Source organism: Cynoglossus semilaevis, chromosome 8 (genome assembly GCF_000523025.1).
Source record: "Cynoglossus semilaevis isolate Cse_v1.0 chromosome 8, Cse_v1.0, whole genome shotgun sequence".
Taxonomy (NCBI): domain Eukaryota; kingdom Metazoa; phylum Chordata; class Actinopteri; order Pleuronectiformes; family Cynoglossidae; genus Cynoglossus; species Cynoglossus semilaevis.
Window position 1 is genome coordinate 14,019,288 of NC_024314.1, and position 18,398 is coordinate 14,037,685.

The 18,398-nt window shown below is 43.6% G+C and overlaps 2 protein-coding genes across 5 annotated transcripts in view; one reads left to right on the forward strand and one right to left on the reverse strand.

Annotated features, from left to right (window-relative positions):
- Positions 1 to 4,369: 4,369 nt before the first annotated feature.
- gsg1l2b (gsg1-like 2b) overlaps positions 4,370 to 18,398 on the forward strand; it is a 31,228-nt gene continuing 17,199 nt past the window's right edge. For 2 of the 4 annotated variants that reach the window (XM_025057148.1, XM_008315015.3), the window contains exons 1-6: positions 4,370 to 5,933; positions 6,802 to 6,849; positions 7,831 to 7,983; positions 12,044 to 12,155; positions 12,879 to 15,157; positions 16,940 to 17,080. In XM_025057148.1, coding sequence (XP_024912916.1) covers positions 5,627 to 5,933; positions 6,802 to 6,849; positions 7,831 to 7,983; positions 12,044 to 12,155; positions 12,879 to 13,179 — 921 coding nt within the window. In that variant the 5' untranslated portion in view covers positions 4,370 to 5,626 and the 3' untranslated portion in view covers positions 13,180 to 15,157; positions 16,940 to 17,080. The remainder of the gene's footprint in view (positions 5,934 to 6,801; positions 6,850 to 7,830; positions 7,984 to 12,043; positions 12,156 to 12,878; positions 15,158 to 16,939; positions 17,081 to 18,398) is intronic. The other 2 variants (XM_025057147.1, XM_025057149.1) reach the window with 2 other exon arrangements.
- The window catches only part of hs3st3l (heparan sulfate (glucosamine) 3-O-sulfotransferase 3-like), a 7,125-nt gene continuing 5,797 nt past the window's right edge, over positions 17,071 to 18,398 (reverse strand). The window contains exons 2-3 of the mRNA XM_008315199.3: positions 17,657 to 17,886; positions 17,071 to 17,564 (exon numbers count right to left, since the gene is read on the reverse strand). Coding sequence (XP_008313421.1) covers positions 17,176 to 17,564; positions 17,657 to 17,886 — 619 coding nt within the window. The 3' untranslated portion in view covers positions 17,071 to 17,175. The remainder of the gene's footprint in view (positions 17,565 to 17,656; positions 17,887 to 18,398) is intronic.

Sequence of the window (18,398 nt, forward strand, 5' to 3'; positions counted from 1 at the left end):
AGATGTTTTGAAAGATCCACTGCCTGAATATGAAACACCTGTCACAGGAACAGTTCGCTGGAACAGTTTCTTAATGCCTGAGCAGTCGTAGTGACTCATGAATCAGGAAGCAGATTCTCCCAGAGCTGCAGACAGGCGTTCATGTTCTCAGGCGTTTAATTTCACTTTTATCAGCCCTGGATTTAATTATGGCGTCTGAGCCGCTGACAGTTTTGTCATTTTCCCTCCACCGGCCCTTTAAATTCCTCACTGTTCTTCAGCTGATGCCTTTCACTGATATCACTTTCCTCATCTATTAGCCTGTCATGTCAATTTGTAGGAGGAGCCTTGATGAACAAGCAGAAGCTGCGGCCCACTAACAGCCCCTGACATCGTCATTTATTCCGGGCTCTGACTCCTGACTCCCACGTCTCCGCCGCCGTTCTCATTAAGCAGACGACCAGGTGTTTTCTTCCATCTGTGAGGAAACGCTCGTCAGCGTGCATGTCCTCATCCTCTGCACGTGGACAGGATCTCTGCTGAAACTGAACCGATTGGATGGGACTGAGGATCAATATGAGGTTCAGTCACAGACAGTTTCAGTTCCTGGTCAGGGTTAGGGCCGACCCAACAACAGTTTATTAATCTGAACTCTGCTGAGTGACTGTCAAAGTCTGAGAGACTGTTGTTGGTTTAGATTTAAATACGGACCACTGTGAGAAAAATGATCAGGAAGAAAAAATGTTTAACCAGTGGAAATAGATTTAGATTAACATAAAATAAAGTGCCACACAACATGGTTAAACGTTAGGAACTAAAACTGAAGGTTAGTCAAAACAAAACAACTGTGAATTAGGCAACAACCCAGCACAGCTAACAGCTAACGTTAGCCACAACATTATCAGAACATGGTCAGGAAAATTGGTAAAAAAAAACAAACAAACAAAAAAAACAAAAAAACAACTTGCTGTCAGCACAAAACTGCTACAAATTATAATTAAATTATTTTATAAACATTATTCACAATTCAAAGAGAATGTGCAAAAATGGTTTAATTGTAATTTAAGCTAAAGGCTAAAGTGGAAGGACAGTAAATAATCCAACAGTTAGCCCAGAGAGAGTGAACAAAATGGTGGTCGCATTAATGAAAACAGAACAGCTTCATTCTCTGTTCTCTCTGTCAGCTGACCGTGGTCTGAGTCCCAGAGGTAAAATCTTCATCTCCTCCTCTGATTCCCTCTTCTATCTGCCGTGTAATTGGTGATTTCAGCGACCACCTGAGACCCCCCCGGACCCTCGGGAAAAAAGAGAAACAAAGGAAAGAGAGGAGGCAGGGGCAGCGGGAGATGAGATTCTCTTTCTCCACATCTGCTCCTTGAAGCCAGACGGCATTTTTGTGAGTTTAAAAACGCAAACACACACACACACACACACACATGCACATTGGTTTTTGCTTTTCAAAAACCCTGATGATGAATTTGTCCCAGATTGTAGAAGTAGACACTGACAGTCCCCTCCTCACCCAGTCATTATCTCCCCCCTCCTCACACTTCTGATGTGGAATATGAACTTTTACGACCTTCATACAAATCCACAGCCTGGTGTCACAGCACAGGGAGCTGCAGCTGCAGCAGCAGTGCACTCCTATTAATAGTTCACACTCATCGAAGTGTTATCAGAAATTCTAACTTCAATAATCCTGGATTACGGAGCAGATATTCAGTTAGATTTGGCTGAAACCATTTCCTGAGTCCAGGCTTTAACCACTGAGCCACAGTGTGGTCCGAAGCAATGACAAAATCCCAACGATGGTCTGCAGCCGCAGAGCTGAGAAGATTCAGATGTTTCACAGAGCAGAGCTGAGGTCACTGAGGTCACTGAGGTCAATGAGGTGTATAACTAACACAGAGCAGGACTGAGCTGCTAATGTTAGCATGTTAGCCAACAGGCTGCATCATCACACTGAGTGCACCTCTACAGCCACAGTGTGTCACTGTTGTGTTCCTGCAGTACTGTTGATGTTCTCAGAGCTTTGTCGTTTCCTGTCTGCCTTTTATCGACTTTCTTTCACACGTCTGATGTTTTTTTTTAATCTTTACCGTTTTATTTGTCACCTTTTTTGTGACAAATAATAACTGTAAGACTTTGAACTCACAGCTTTTGTTGAATCATTTTCATGATTACAGATTTGTGGACAAACCTCCAGCTGTTGTTTTGTCTTGAAGCTGATGAATGTTTGACTAAAAGAATTGGACAAACCTCTGGACTCACATGCTGCTTCTTCCTTTCATTGTTTGCGTTTAACTAGCCGTTGACTAGCTGTTGACTAGCACCTTCCTTTCATTGTTTGCGTTTAACTAGTCGTTGACTAGCTGTTGACTAGCGCTTGACTAGCCGTTGACTAGTTGTTGACTAGCTGTTGACTAGCGTTTAACTAGCCGTTGACTAGCTGTTGACTAGCTGTTGACTAGCTGTTGACTAGCTGTTGACTAGCTGTTGACTAGCTGTTGACTAGCTGTTGACTAGCTGTTGACTAGCTGTTGACTAGCTTGAGGCTCTGTTGTTGTTTTCCCACTACATTAGCTGCTACAGTTAGCTTCCTGCTAATTAATTAAAGACAGTTGAAGCAGAAACCTGTGGGACGTTCTCCTCCTGGTGTGGATCAATGATACTGTATGTACGTGTCAAAGTCTAAAAGCTGGAGCTGAGCCACAGAGGAGTAATGAGTCCCTGGCCCAGAGGAGGAGCAGCCTGAGGAGGTGAAGATGCTGCCACGCTCTCCAGACGTTACTGTCGGCCGTAAATTACGTTTAAGAGAGACTGAGCTCTTACCTGAGGTGGGATTTGTTTATTAGGAGGAGATGCTGTGACATACACATGACGCTCACACACACAGCAGACACTTCTGTTTTTTTCCATTTAGTAAACCTTAGCTGAGAAGGACGGAGAACATGGAGCAGTAGACGACCTCCAGGGCAGAGGTCATGAAAGGTCGAGGTGAGGTGATGAAAGCAGAAAGTTAAAAAATGGACCTCAGGAAATCTTTTTACTAAAATGAAATTCCATAAAGACAAACTTTACATTTTAGTCGTCTGATGTTGAATGTTTTGATTTTTTTAAATGTTTTTTTCAACTTGTTTCACTTACACATATTAGGAATTAGCACCTAGCTCTTTCCTGCTATCCTTCAGTAATCTTTCTAACAGTGTATATTTTTGGGAGTTTTCCAAAATATATAATACATGTTTAAAAATATTTCTGTGATGATATGTGTACTACAGTATCAGAGGACAAAGTACCAGTACTTTCCTTTGCTCTGCCTGATTTGCACCTTCACAGCGTAACAATATGATTTACGCTGCTGAATCGGTGAAGGATCTGTGGTGGAGCGAAGGCGCCGTCACTGCTCCCTCCGGTGTTTTCTCCTCTAATCTGTTATTGTTTACGGTGCATTTGTGGCACTGAACTCAGAGCAGTGGAGGATGGAACTCAGGGAAGAACTCATCTTTCCATCCCATTTGTCCATCAGACTCACCTGGACTCCCTGTGATAATTACAGCAGAACCTCAGGCAGAGCACAGAATCCCTGCAGCAGCTTCTGTCCTCGGGTCGGTCTGTGGGTGAGAGTGCTGAAGTAAAAACATCCCACCAGTACTGCACAGATGAACCGGCTACAGGGCCACGCCCCAGAACTCCTTCAAGCTGCTCCTGTCTACGGAAAATATCGTTTTATTTCCTGGTGCTACACTATGTTAGCTAGCTAGCTCGATGGACGGAGGACGGATGGACGATGGATGAATTGCTAAAATAGAAAACTCGTCATTTTGTGGTTCCATCATTTTCAAACTGATCCTCAAAGACCGTGAACCTGAATTCATCCCTAAACAGTTACAGAGCCACTAATGCTGAGTTTATTGTTGTAAAAAATGTAATACACTTGGCTCCACAGCCGTGAACATTTTGTATAAGGAATTAAAGTAGAAATATAGGAGTAGAAACTGTCTGGTCAACAGTGGAACAGTGGAACGTTCCAAATATTTCACTGCATAAATAATTCCTCTTTAAACTGCGACAGCTGTGAAGTCTGGAGGAGACGGAGTCCATGTGGAAACCAGATGACTGCAGCTCAGAGATAAGTGTCGGCAGGAAATGACTGTGACGGTGTGTGGGGTCAGAGCTGGACGCAGAGACCACCAGACACTAACGTTGGAGCTGAGGAATATTTAGAGGAGAAAAATCTGCTGCGTTTTTATCACCGTGAGGACGCCAGTGAGAGAGAGACGCTGCAGAGACACGGCGATGTCCATCAGTAATATCCTTCACCAACAGAAACACTGACTCTGTGTGTGTGTGCGTGTGTGTGTGTGTGGGGGGGGTGAGGGGAGGGGAGGGGGACGGTGGAGGCTGAGTAATTGCACGATGTTTGTCCCGTGAGATGAGGAGTCATCACACTTTCCTTCTTACCCTCCTCCTGCAGATGACCTACACCACCCCTTCACACACACACACACACACACACAAACACACACACACACTCAGTTTCATGCTGCTCTCCCCCCAGAAGTGACACGATCTGGTCGTTCAGTCTCAGCATCTTCACATTGATTCACCTATAATCACTATATACAGTATATCAATGATGTGTGTGTGTGTGTGTGTGTGTGTGTGTGTGCATGGATGTGACACGCTCTGTTTGATCCTCAGGCTTGTTCTCCTGATCTGAGGATCTGTCACCTTCAGGTCGATGTATGGAGCTGCTGGAGGAGATGATGAAGGAGGAGGAGGAGGAGGAGGAGGAGGAGGAGGAAGAAGGTGTCTGTTCTGACCTGCGTTTAGATGATGCTCACCCCAGCCTTCAGTGTGTGGTGTGGTCCAGCCCAGCAGAGGTGACCAGTGTGGGAAACAAGTGGAAGTGATCCTGAAGTAGAGGTCTACAGACTGTCTGGGTCTGAGAGTAGTCTCAGTGTCAGACATCTGTGGTCCGAGGTGGGACTGATGTCCAACTGTCCCGGTGCCTCAGTGTGAACTGATATTCCAGACTTCCACCGTGGTCTCGTCCTGGTGTCGTTGACTGTGACCACAGCCGTCAGCTGCTCCTCTTTGTTTCTGTTCCACTGGTCGGTTTCATCCGTCATCGAGACAAAGTCATAAGAAGAAGTGAGATGACCTGCCGTCGTCCCTTACCATGAGGTTAACAAAATAATCCATAATCCATAATCTAATCCAACCAGTGTTTGACACAAATCTATTGGTACGAAGTTGAATTGAATTCGAATTTGTATTTTGGTTGAAAATTACATTTTAGTGGTTCCTTCTCCCTCCTCTGTGTGTGTGTGTGTGTGTGTGTGTGTGTGTGTGCGCGGTATATAAGGACAGACGCGGCTGCTCAGCAGCGGCAGTTTGCATGTGAGCAGACACGGAGAAGGACTGGACTCGAACGCAGTCTCGGACTTGAGTGCGTTTCTGTCTGCTTTGGATCTGCGGACGCGCGTGGCGTCGCGCTGATGACCCGTGGACGTGTCCACAGGAGACCTGGGATTATGAGGATCGGAGCCGGAGCGGAGTTTCTGTGCCGACACTGAAGCCTCGCAGCTGGATTCGGACTTGTTCTCTGTGGTCCTGCTTTGTTTTCCCCGGTTGTGTGGAGATGGGGATCCTGGACCGGAGGAGCAGAGCTTCTCTGGCTCTCACCTTGAACTTCCTGGCCCTGTTCCTGGCCGTGTGCGCGCTCAGCACCAGTTACTGGTGCGAGGGGACCCGTAAGGTGGTGAAACCTCTGTGCAGCGGTCCAGCGTCGGCCGGGAAACAGAAGTTCTGCATCCGCTTCAACAGCTCCAACCTGAACGACAGCAGACTGGTCCAGTACATCTGGGAGACAGGGGAGGACAAGTACGTCCTCAGGAAGTTCCACACCGGCATCTGGTTCTCCTGCGAGCAGAACATCAACATGAGCGGTACTCTGGGTTTTATTATTATAGAACATACATTTAATTGAATGTGGTAATAATGACCATCCAATGTACTGTAAATATATATATGGATGTAATAATAATAGGTTTAATAAATATGTCAAAAATGGTTTTTATACAACAAATACAACAAGAATTATAGATTTCATATATAAAATACTCATAAATACTGACCATCAGAATATTGCACAGATTCAACATGGATATATTTACACAACCGTGATGAGAATACTGACCAAATATTTCAAAGGTTAAATCAGATTATTGCACAAATACTGACCAGAATATTACAGAGTAGAATAAGAAAATACTCAAATATTGACCCGTAGTTGTAATAACACTGACTGTCAGATGGGGGAAGTTGTAATAACACTGACTGTCAGATGGTTAAAGATGTCAAAGAGTCCGATGATCCGCTGCAGAAGTTTGGTCTCCAAACTGACAGAACACTTATTTTGAAAACCTTGGACTAATATATTTCAGTTTAAACATTGAATTATGGGTAACTTTCAAACCGTAAACAAAAATAAACAAAAGCGTCCAGGCTCTGCTCCAGTCCAGACCGTGGATCCTGGAGTAAGTGTCAGTGGGTTCTGGCTCAGCAGACTGGGAGGTGGTGCTGGAGGTGACGGTGGCGGTGAGAGCTGGTTAATCACACGGAGCTCACAGTCAATCCCTTCACACACTGGATTAGAGGTGGATTATCTTTGATTATCCCAGGGTTATCTTTGTCAAGTGGAATGTTGTACCTGGATTAATCAGGACGTTACAGTCTGTCCCACAGTCCCACTAACAGTAACAGCACCACTAACAGTAACAGCACCAGTCATGTCTGAATTTTTTTTTCTTACAGGTGAAAAGTGCAGAAGTTTCCTTTACGTCGCTCCTCCAAATGAACGAGGTAAGAACCAATCAGAGGATTCTTTTAAAGAACTCATAGCTAACCTTTAGCCATTTTATTATATGTACTGCGAGGCTAACATCTAGCTCTTATGTTCATGGCTTAGCTGGTCTCAGAAGAGGGTGAACTGGTGACTACTAACTAACCAGTAACTCTGTTGGTCACAGTCCACAGATTCTCTAAGGGAACAGCCCAGACCAGCCGTTTGATAAATGTACTTCCCATAATGCCTTGGGGTGATGTATGTTTTTGAACTTTGTGGTGGAGCTCAGGAACCTCAGCAGGTCTCCGTCCTCACCTCTGTCAAGGTTAATGATGCTGGTGAGGAGATCACTGGTCCACGCTCCTGGACTCCTTCTCCTCCTCTCCTCTTCCCTGTATCCCGCCTCCTGCGTCCTCATCCCTGTCTTCTTCATTCGTCCTTGCTTATCTTATGCCTCCTCCCCCCTCGCTCCCTCTCTCTCCTCCTATCTCTGAACTCCCTCCATCATTATCCAGCCGGGCTCCTCTCTCAGCTCCTATCATGAATACGTCTCCCTGGTTTTTTCCCACTCTTTTATCATTTTGCTCCTCTTTGCATTTCTGCCTCAGTGGGACGACGGCGGCTCTGCATACATTTCAGCCTGTGTCTGCCTGAGTCAACATTATTCTCAGATGGTGTTTGTCCCTTATCTCCCTGTCAGATGGAGATTTTCTGACTGCAGACCAGAGTTTGGGTCACTTTGTCACTGCGTGTCCTCCGCCTGCAGCAGAGTCCACAGATAAGATCTGTGGTTTCAGATCACAGGAACACAGAGTCTTTGATGTACTGCTGCTTTCAAATTAAAAAGTCTTTGTGTTATAAGTTTATGAATGTGACAAACCTGAGTGACATAAACTGACCACAGGGGGCAGCATTACACGAGGTGCTGTTTTTTTTCCTATGAGGTTTGGTGCGGAGAGACGTCGTCAATGATCTTTGTCTTTTTCATTTTCTTGCAGGAGTTCTATGGCTGTGCATCGTCGCAGAGTGTCTGTACATTCTCCTCTTGGCCACCGGGGGCATCCTAATGTCCATAGAGGTTTGCCAATTTGGAAACGTCATTGACGGCCTCAAGCTCAACGCCTTTGCTGCCATATTTACTGTTCTGTCCGGTGAGTTGTCCTGCACTCTGACAGACACTGCACACAACGAAAATAAGAGTTAGCTTAAAGCTAGCACATGATAACGAATAATGATAACATCAACCGGAAATGTGTGAAAAGGTTAATATTATCTCTGTCTATCTCTGTAATGAGATAGTGAAAATAGGCTAAAAAGATGAATATGGTTTAGGAAATTAGAGCTAAGGGTTAGCCACAAATCAGTCTTAAATCAGTACACGTTAATGAAATGTTAGTAGCTTAAATCAGCTAAAAGTCGTCTTTAAGATAGACATAGCTTAACCCTAAATATTAAACTAAAAGTTAGATCAGATGAAGTGAACCAGGTACTGCAGTACCAGCTGCTGTGTGTACTGCAGTTTTCCACCATAACTCCCGTCCTCCACCATCACCAGGGGAATCATTTACGACCACTGCTCCATTTAGGTTTTCCATAGAAAATCGTAGGAAACGTTCTCGTGTCCCAGTTTTGTTGTGGACATGCGTGGAGAAGAACAAAACCAAGTGTCCCCGGGCTGTGTCCCCGTGTGTCCCCGGGCTCAGGAACCAGAAGGTCCAAATGGACAGACTCAGAGTCAGCAGATAAAGTTCAGTCCATCCCCGTGGGTTTCACCTTTCTCTGCACCGACACTGATCTCAACATGTTCAGACTTTGCTGAGCCGCGGGCTGGATATTGATCTGTTCAGATGTTTGGGATTTTCTTCACTTCTGGAAAATGCTTTGATTTCAGATAAGATACAAAGTCGTCAAAACCTGCTTTGATCTCTTTGACATGAGAGGAAATGGAAAGGCAGAATTCTTAACGCCGTTTCCTCCGTCTTTAGCTTGGCCACTTCTTTAGGTACAGCCGGTAACATTCTTTCACTCCATGTCTGAATGTTTTTAATTTAACATTTTAATTTAACATGGATTTTAGAAGGAATTCTTAACTTTCCTGGGAAAACCGTAGCATCGGGAATGTGGGCTCCATCTTCTCTCTGTGAATCACACTCTGTATCTGTGGGCAGCATATCTGAGCCAAACCCAAACCTTTCCTGTCTGATTTACTTCTCCAGAGTATTAGCACCACGTTCAGGAGAATAAAGTGGTAAATTTACCAGAGCGAAGTCCAAAGTTTACGAGAACAAGGTCGAACATTTTATGTCAAAAGTACCAGAATAGAGACAAACTTTGTAAGTTAGTGACGATAAAGTGGGAAATTAATTGTCTTGGAGCCAGAGTGAGGTTTTCAGGCAATGGATTTTTCTAAAAATTGTGTTGAGTCATCATGACATCAAAAATGAGACATTTCATCAGGTTAAACCCATAAAGTCCGGGACGTGACCCGGACGGTGTGGTCCACCTGTGGGCTCTTTATGTTGTGGGTCTAGTCCACAGTAGTTGACGGCTCCTCTTCCTCTCAGGCTTCACTGAGCCCTGCTTTCATCAGCCCAGTTCTGGCGTTCTGCCCGCTGTAAGTCTGACGTCCGGGCCAACAGTCTGATGTTTCATTTATACTGTGTCTCTGCTGAAGTGAACTCTTTGCATAAATGAGAAGCTGAAGTCGACTGTAGGAAGTTGACAGCCGGGGCAGACCGTCCTGTGACGAGTCCTTCCCTGTTTTGACATTTTAGTTGTTTGATTCTGATGGCAGACGTTTCAAAAACTCGCCAAGAATAAGGCTTTTCTTGTCTTTAATCAGCTTTAGACGGGCTTTTATCTGTGAAAAATGATGTCTGTCTTCCAAGTAAACCAATCCATCTCCCTCACCAAACGCCATGGAGAAAATGAGAGATTAAAATCACAGCACACGGGAGCCGCTGCGCCGCTGCTCTCTGCTCCTATTGGTCCAAAGTGTTTTTGTCTGAATTGGATTAAAATGTTGATTTTCTCTGTGGTTCAGGAGTTTCTAGAATAATATGTTTAAACTTAGGCCAAAACACAGAAACAAAGTTTAACAAAGTTATTCATTAGAGTTCATTTGAAGAATTTACCTCCTGAAAATAATGTTATTGTTCCACTGAGTCTCTCAGGCCAAAACACACAGAGTTTATCTGTGATTTAAAGTTGATCTAGTTCTAAACGCTGTTCCCCGCACTTTAAAGCTGTAATAAAATGTGTTTCTGTCTGACTTTGCTGTTTTAAAATCCTTAGTTTACCCTAACTTTGTAAATGAGCATCCCTAACGTACCAGCTCGAGTGAAATTAAAAACAAAACTTTGATTTCCTCCATGGACTTTGGTGCAGTAGTTTGAAAAGTTTGGTTTTTATATGAACAAACATTTTAACTTATTTTATCTCTTAATGAGTTCCCCAGGGTTTAAAGAATGGATTTGTAAAATTTGTTATAGCTAAAAAAAAAAGTGTTTTTGTTGCTTTGTCTTCCAGACCAAACACCATAGAGAAAAGCTCTAGTTTTTAAACAAAGCCCAGAAAACTTGTTGTTGTTCCCTCATTGCCTCTGTCCATCATCTCAGATATATGATATATTTCGACTCACATGTTTGAAATCTTGTTTGTATTTACCCTGGTGGCAGAAATGTGTCAAACAAAACAGCAGTGGACCAGTGGATCCTCTGTTGTCTCTAAGCTAAAAACACTCATTTTCTCTATGGACTTCTGTACAGCGGAAAGAGTTGTTTACAAATTTAAGCTCCAAAAGAAAAAACTGTCTGCAACAGGAACCATTTTTTAAAAGCTTGTTCTGGCACCGATTCTTCCACAACAAACTCCGTAGAGAAAACTCTTAATTTTTAATTAGCGCTCAGAAAAGGTTTATGTGGCCATTGTTTCCTTATCTATCATTTCAGACGTGCTATCTGGTGACTTTAGTGTTTGAAATATGTTGATGGTATTTTTCCCAGTGCTACAATGTTATCCAACAAAGCAGGAGTGGAACCAGCAGCTGCTCTGTCCCTGTGAGCTAAAAGCACTCATTTTCTCTATGGACTTCTGTGCAGCACAGTGACTTGTTTATCCACGGTAGGAAGACGTGTGTCTGAAACAGCAGACATTTCTGCAGCAGCTTTTTTAACAGCGCACCCTGGAGGGCTGACTTCACAGAGATGGAAGTCATTTAAATGTTGTTTCTTCTTTTAACGCAGTGAGTGTTGATGGGTAATTAGGTCCAGGAGCCTGAGATTAACCTTGATTACATCTGTCACTCATCGTCAAGTGCATGCTGGGACCTTGATGGAGAGGTGGAGCAGGGACAGAGTGACGGAGGCGACTTTTCTGTTGGAGGACGAACGTTTTACGGCTAGTGATTAAATTTACAGTTTCAGTCAAATTCAGTTCCTCCTTCAGTCGGTGTTAAATCACTGGGCTGTGAGAGGAAAAGGGGACGCAGGGTGGCTTTTATGGCCAAACACAACATTTTGACGTCTTTTGGACAATTGGTACCCAGAGCAGGAACAGCAACAACGACGACTTCCTCTGGTAATTAGAACAAATCTATAAAAGCAGCTATATAAAATACTGAAACCTTACGAGGCGACGGTTGTATCTTAGAAGATGAAGAGAATGAAACAACCACTGATGTCACTGTGACGTCTTTTTAGTCACAGAAAAATACTTTAAAATATGTTTTCTACCAAAACATCTGCCCTCAATGTCACACACCTGAAGTAAAACCCTTTGGAAAACGGATAAATAATTATTGTGATTTTTTAATTACTTTTTCAGGAAACTTAGTGATAACTAAGAATAAAACTGTGGTTCTTGGGTCAAAAGTCGTCCATTAATCTGCCTTTTTGTTGCTGTGGGTTGAAACATGAATCATGAAGTTGGTGTCAAGTCCGAAGTTGTTTTTGCAGACCACCTTATATAAAGCAGCAGTGCCACCCAGTGGTAGTTTACGGTAACTGCAGCCAATGTGCTCGATCATTTTCTCCTAAAAGTGGATTCATTTATCAACAGTAGAATATGATCAGAACGAGTCAACGATGATGTTAAGAAGTGCATCTAACGGAACAAAAATATATTGATTCTTACATCTGTAAAATGCATGAAAAATTAATCTAACTCAGATTCCAGATTTTCCAGTCCACATTTCTTCTGTGTTTGGGTCAGGTCTACTAGGGATGGTGGCCCACATGATGTTCACCACAGCTTTCCAGCTGACCGTCAGTCTGGGCCCAGAGGACTGGAAGCCTCAGTCCTGGGACTACAGCTGGTCCTACATGTGAGTTTGTGCACATCACACTACAGTACTACAGTACTACAGTACAACAGTACCACAGTACCACAGGACCACAGTACCATATGACCACAGTACTACATCACTACAGTACCACAGTACCACATCACTACAGTACTACAGTACCACATTACCACAGTACTACAGTACCACAGTACCTCAGTACCACAGTACTACAGTACCACAGGACTACAGTACTACAGTCCCACAGTACTACAGTACTACAGTACCACATCACTACAGTACTACAGTACCACATTACCACAGTACTACAGTACTACAGTACTACAGTACCACATTACCACAGTACTACAGTACCACATTACCACAGTACTACAGTACCACATTACCACAGTACTACAGTACCACAATACTACAGTACTACAGTACAACAGTACCACAGTACCACAGGACCACAGTACCATATGACCACAGTACTACATCACTACAGTACCACAGTACCTCAGTACCACAGTACTACAGTACTCGTTCATACCGAGGTCCACAGAGAAAAGTGATGATGTTGTCCATGTCCCAGCAGCAGCTGCTGATGCTCCACTGTCTCCTTCTGTCAACTCAGATGTGTGGTTTGTCTCTTCAGTCGTGAAAGACACTTTGTTTAAAGTCACTGAAATGGAAAGGTTTTTTTTTCTGTGGAACTAAGAAGGTCATAATCAACTCCTCCTAACCTGCCTCTGTGCCCTTTAGCCTGGCTTGGAGTTCCTTCACTGCCTGCATGGCCTCCTCCGTCACCACCATCAACCGCTACACCAAAACCATCCTGGAGTTCAAGCACAAGCGACGGAACATCGAGAAGAACCTGAAGATCAAGCAGAAGCTGCTGGAACTGGACTCTCCGGAGCAGGTGTGGGACATGTACATCAGCTCGGTGCCCAGCACCGCAGAGGAGCTGCTGGATCTGTCCTCTAGTGGGCGCAAACTCTCCGACACCTCCATCTTCCTGGACCTCAACGACCTGCCAGAACCACAGGTGGAGGAGTACTGCTAGAAGAGCCAGAGCAGGAGAACAGTGTGGTCAGACATTCTTCTGCTAATGTCTGCTCTAACATCTCAGACCTGGACCTCAACTGAACAGATGAACGTCTATTGTCAACTATAGCACACCCTAGTGGGCGTTAGGCCTCATGTTTTACTGCCTGTTGGACATCACGGGCCTTTAGCTGCAGATACACGTACTGTACTTGAACCAGGCCAGTATTTGTGACCGTGTACTGGTACTTGATCCTGGAGCTGTGTGACACTGCCTCCAAACCAGAGGCAGAGGTTTCATTGGTTTAAAGGAAAAGTTCCATTTTTATTCTTTTGTTAATTTTGATTCTCTCAGCCCTGACCTGAACAGTATAACTGATGTTTTAGAGTGATGTTCGCTGTGTTTTTAACGTCAGTTCAAACGTTTATAAAGTACTCCTTGTCCTGCACCAAACCCCATGAAGAAAAGAGACACAGGAACCAATGTTCTACGGCTGCCTTGGTTGTCCAGCGTGAACAGAGATTTTGAAAAAAAAAACAATTTTGTGCAATAAAGAAACGTTCCATTTTATTTATTTTTTTGTAAAAGGAAAAAAAAAGTTGTGATATTTGTTTTAATTTGTTTGCATGAACCGTGACGTCACAATGACCGTTTGACAAGACTGCAGGTGATGATAATAGTCATGATATATTAGATAATACATTTGTTTGTGTGTTCAGATGATGATGAGTTTTTCTGTAGGTGAGGAAATTAAAACTTTTAATAATCTGTATTATTTGTTTTTTATTTATTTATCTTTTTAATTTGAAGTATTTCCCCCTCTTTCTGTAAAGGTCACTGAGGCTGTCAGCTGGTGCTGAGTGCCTTTCCTTCCAACAGCATCTGTGATCAGACCAACAGAGACAACAATTGTAAAACTGCCAAAAACCTGACAGTGGTGGGAGTACAGTGTCCACGTGTACTTTATTGTAATTTCTGAGTTTCTAAAATCTTTTCCTGTTTTTAAGTAGATCGTGGTTTGTCCATTCATGCCGTTTTCAAACGCGACACTGTTCGTATTAGGTTTGCTGATTTTAAATGAATTTAAAAGCATGTGCTTTCCTCGTCCTGTGTGTGTGTGCGCTACAGTAAGCTGTTGCTTTGTAAGTATTTGTGCGTTGATATTTGCGTTCTGATGTGTTGAAATGAGAGTCAAACTTTCGACTAGAAGTTTAAGTTAAAGACTAAAATATTGGAGAAAATTATATAATAAACAAATGTTTTCTGATTTCTGGTGAACGTATTACAAGTTTATCATTCATTGTCCAAAAGGGGGCGACGTTGCGCTGCAGTCTCTTCAACCGCTGTACAAACACAGGGCTTTTATAATTAAATCGCAATACGGATACTCACCAAGATTGAGTTTGTTATATTTGTACACATTTTATACATATATTTATACATACATAAATTAAAACCATGCACATAATGGGGGCTGTTAATTCAGCTTTTTGGTCTCCTGATTTTATAGCAATTGTTAGCATGTTAGCATAAACGGAAACAGCTTGGGTTTAAAAAAACAGAAAACGATGCAATCATCCTAACGAGTGGAGTTGAACCCAGAACCCTCTGCAAGACAAGCAGGGAACTTGTCACTTTAGTTCAGTATACGTAGCACACCTGCAAGAAACAAAAAACACAAACCTGTTCCTTGCATAGTTGTACATGTCACAGTGAACATATATTAGTTAGCACGTTAGCTTAACATTTAGCAAACAGAATACAGCATGTGTTTGGCTGAGAGAGTCAGTATCTGAGGGGATATTTAGGAAGAGCTTTTAGTGTCAAAACGTTTTCATGGAGAAATTCAAGCTTCTTCAGCACAGTCGATGGTGTTTAAGGTCACAGAGCCAGACGACTGCAGGACACCCTGACCAGTGTTGGACCAAAATGTTCCTGTTGTTCTGACGGTGCTGTGTGACCGGGGAGGACAGAGACATGGTTGAAGTTGATCAAGGTAAGGGGCAACAGGTCACACACCTCTTTATTGTCTCTATTTATAATTTTAGATTGGCTGTCAAATGTATTTTAATTAAGAATAAAACTTAAATGAGGTCTTTCTGACAATTGTATCTTGTAAAGCCATTTTTTAAGTACAGGCTCTAATATAGTCAAGACTGTGTAAACAAACTGTGGGCCACACCTCAGCCAGTTTGGACCTGTCTCTGTTTTAACACGTTTGATAGAAATTACAGTATGCACCACATGGTCTGATATGGACTGTGTATGTGGGCCACGTATACTGTATATGCTGTGTGACTACATGTGCAGTGTAGAACTGGGAGACTGCAGTTTCCAAATAAGTGACAACATCCATTATTTATTAATAGACTGTGGTAGAAATGAAGAGTGCAGATTTGTTTGTTATGCTTAAAAATACTTTTATTTTATGCTTTCAAACTAGTGCAAATACATGCAAACTGAAAACAGACGACCCTGTAAAAGCTGGACACTAACACAGTCAAGCCTCAAAGCTTTAAACATCATCTCCTTACAAGTGGATGACCACTGGTTAGACCCACTCTGGTTTTTGGTCGCCCTCCAGTGGTCCTCCAGAGGTCCTGGTTCATTTTTTATTCACATCTCACTCCTGGTACAGCACAGCGTGTGTGGTTTTGCAGGTTCAGTCAAATGTGTAAAGACAGAAGAAGCTGCCAACGCGGGGAGGTAGGTGGGGGGAGATGCCGAGTCACCCGCACCAGTTCCTCGACATGCATTTATCCACATTCATTATTCAGGAATACAAAACCACTCAGTCAAATCTGAGCTGCTGGGACGATTCTCTGCTGCTCCTCGGCTGCTCGCCACATAAAAGATTCATCCCAGCTTTTTTCGGGAACACCACTGGGAGGGCGATACTCAATATGAATGCATTGATTGCACGAGTCTGAGGGAAAAGAAAGTTCTGTAAGATCAGGAATGTGGGAATTAAACATTTTCTAACAGAGGAGGTTGTCATCAGATTTGATGTGTGACTCAGATGAATAACCCATCTGTGAAAAACCAGGACTAACAGTGACATTGTGTATTTCTTAACCACTATAACCATTGTTCAATGTCTTCGTACTTAATTATTTTAAATACTTATGTTTGTTACTGCTAGAGCCTTAACTGCAGATGTCTAATGTTTGCAAAACAAGCTTCATTCTGCTGTGATAAATACACTGAGACTATACTTTGGACTAACTTACACGGGTTTGACCACTAGGGGGAGTTATGAAAGAGCTTAGAGAGGACTCCAAATGTGTCTCACAATCTTGGGCAGTGGTGTTTTGAACTGACAACAGTTTTTAGCTACGTAGAAGTAGGAGCTTGGTACTAGGCTGAAAGTAGGCGAAAAACTTCATCTAAAAATAGAACTTGTTTGATTTACCTTGCTGTTTACATGGCTGTTGGTCACCTTTAGTATTAGCGTCCTTAGGCTGTAAGACTTTGTTTTACGTACTAATAATCCTGAAAGTCACATGACCTGTCAGCCACCTGTTCCACCAATTATTCCCCTAACTGTGAAAATCCTCTTATTCTACTCATCTCTGTTGTACAGACAGTTCTTTCCAACACAGAAATAGCTGATTTGAAACATGGCTACCATGCACAGTACAACAGACACTAGGTGGCATTGTTTCATTTTCCTGGACTGCTGGGTGATTGCCATATTTTCCCACTGATAGTGGCTAAAAAAACACATCTTTGCTGTTTAATGACTTGATTTAACCCCCCTCCCTCCCCCCTCCTCCAGCTTTAACTACAGGTGCAAGCACGGCTTCAGCCAGACATCCAGATTCAAACAGCATCTCCTACTTGACAACTGACTGATGGATGAAAGGTCAAACGGCAGGTCTCTGGGACACCGCCCTGCTGGTCAGATGCCTTCACTCAGGTCAGTTTTCTGAAACTCTGTGCTCATAAAACTGACACATCTACATGCTGTAGTCCAGAGCAGCGAAACATTAGAACTAAACCCAGTGTCTAGAGTCACTGCCATCCAAAGTCCTGCCCCGCCATCTGGTAGAAGCGCTGGTTGTGTGGTTTGTAGAAATCCCTCAGTCTCTGCATCACCGCCGGGTCGATGGAGGCGTGCATCCTCCCTTTGGTCTTCCCCAGGCAGTGCGGTTTACTGCTGCCCTCTGGCTTCTTCAGGCAGGGGAAGCCTTTTGTCTTGTTGAAGTAGAAGTGTTTGTCCGTGACGATCCTCTGGAGGCCCAGAAAGTCCTGGACTTTTCCTACTTCTCCTGCGGGGTCAGAGATTAGCCTCTCACCGCTGACCAGGTGGATCTGAGTCCTGGGGAACCAGGTCAGCCAGCGCTCCAGGTGATGAGCGTACAGGCCAATCCAAAGTGGGCTCCAGAGAGAGTCGATCTGACCTGCAGGCAGAAAAAACTCTTGGTTTCCAGGATTTGACTGATAAGCTGTCAGGACAGTTTCAAAAACCTGTGACCAACAACCAAACTCTTACCTGTGGTGCGGTTCTTGAAGACCAAGCGTTCAAATGCAGGAATGTCCGGGGTCTTGGAGATGATCTGAGTGTAGTCAGATATGGCTCTGGTCACAGGGTCACGGACCACAACAATCAGCTTCACGTCCCTGGACATGGAGCGGACCCTCTGTGGTGTTTCCACCGTGACAAAGTACCGAGGCGTCTTCTCCATCACAATCTGTCCGTCCAGAGCTTTGGGCATCATGTTCCTGATCAGACATGGAGACACAGTGAGGTCTGGGTTCAAGACCACGCTGCAAAAAAACAAACTCAGGTTCTATACAACAGAACCTCCCATTGTGGAGCTGTTATTGGATCTTATCAAGATGGACGGGTTCTTAAATGGATCTGTACTGGATCAGGTCATCTATAGCTGTAGTGTTTCTTGGGGATATTTGACACATTTTAGTCATACTTAGTTTGCATTTNCGAACACAAACACAGAACAGGACTTTATTTGATCAGATCTGACGTAGCCTGAGGACTTCTCTTTAAACAACACCTCGAACATAAGGAGCCTTGCAGTCTGCTCTGAACACACACACACACGTGCAGTGTGTCGTACACTCATACACACACTGACACATATGGAGACACACACACAACCAAACACATGTCTCCAAACAAAAACATACACTCATTATTATCATTAGTCAGCCAAAAGCTATCATGGTCTCCCAGTGGGGCTGGTCTCACACACACACACACACACACACACACA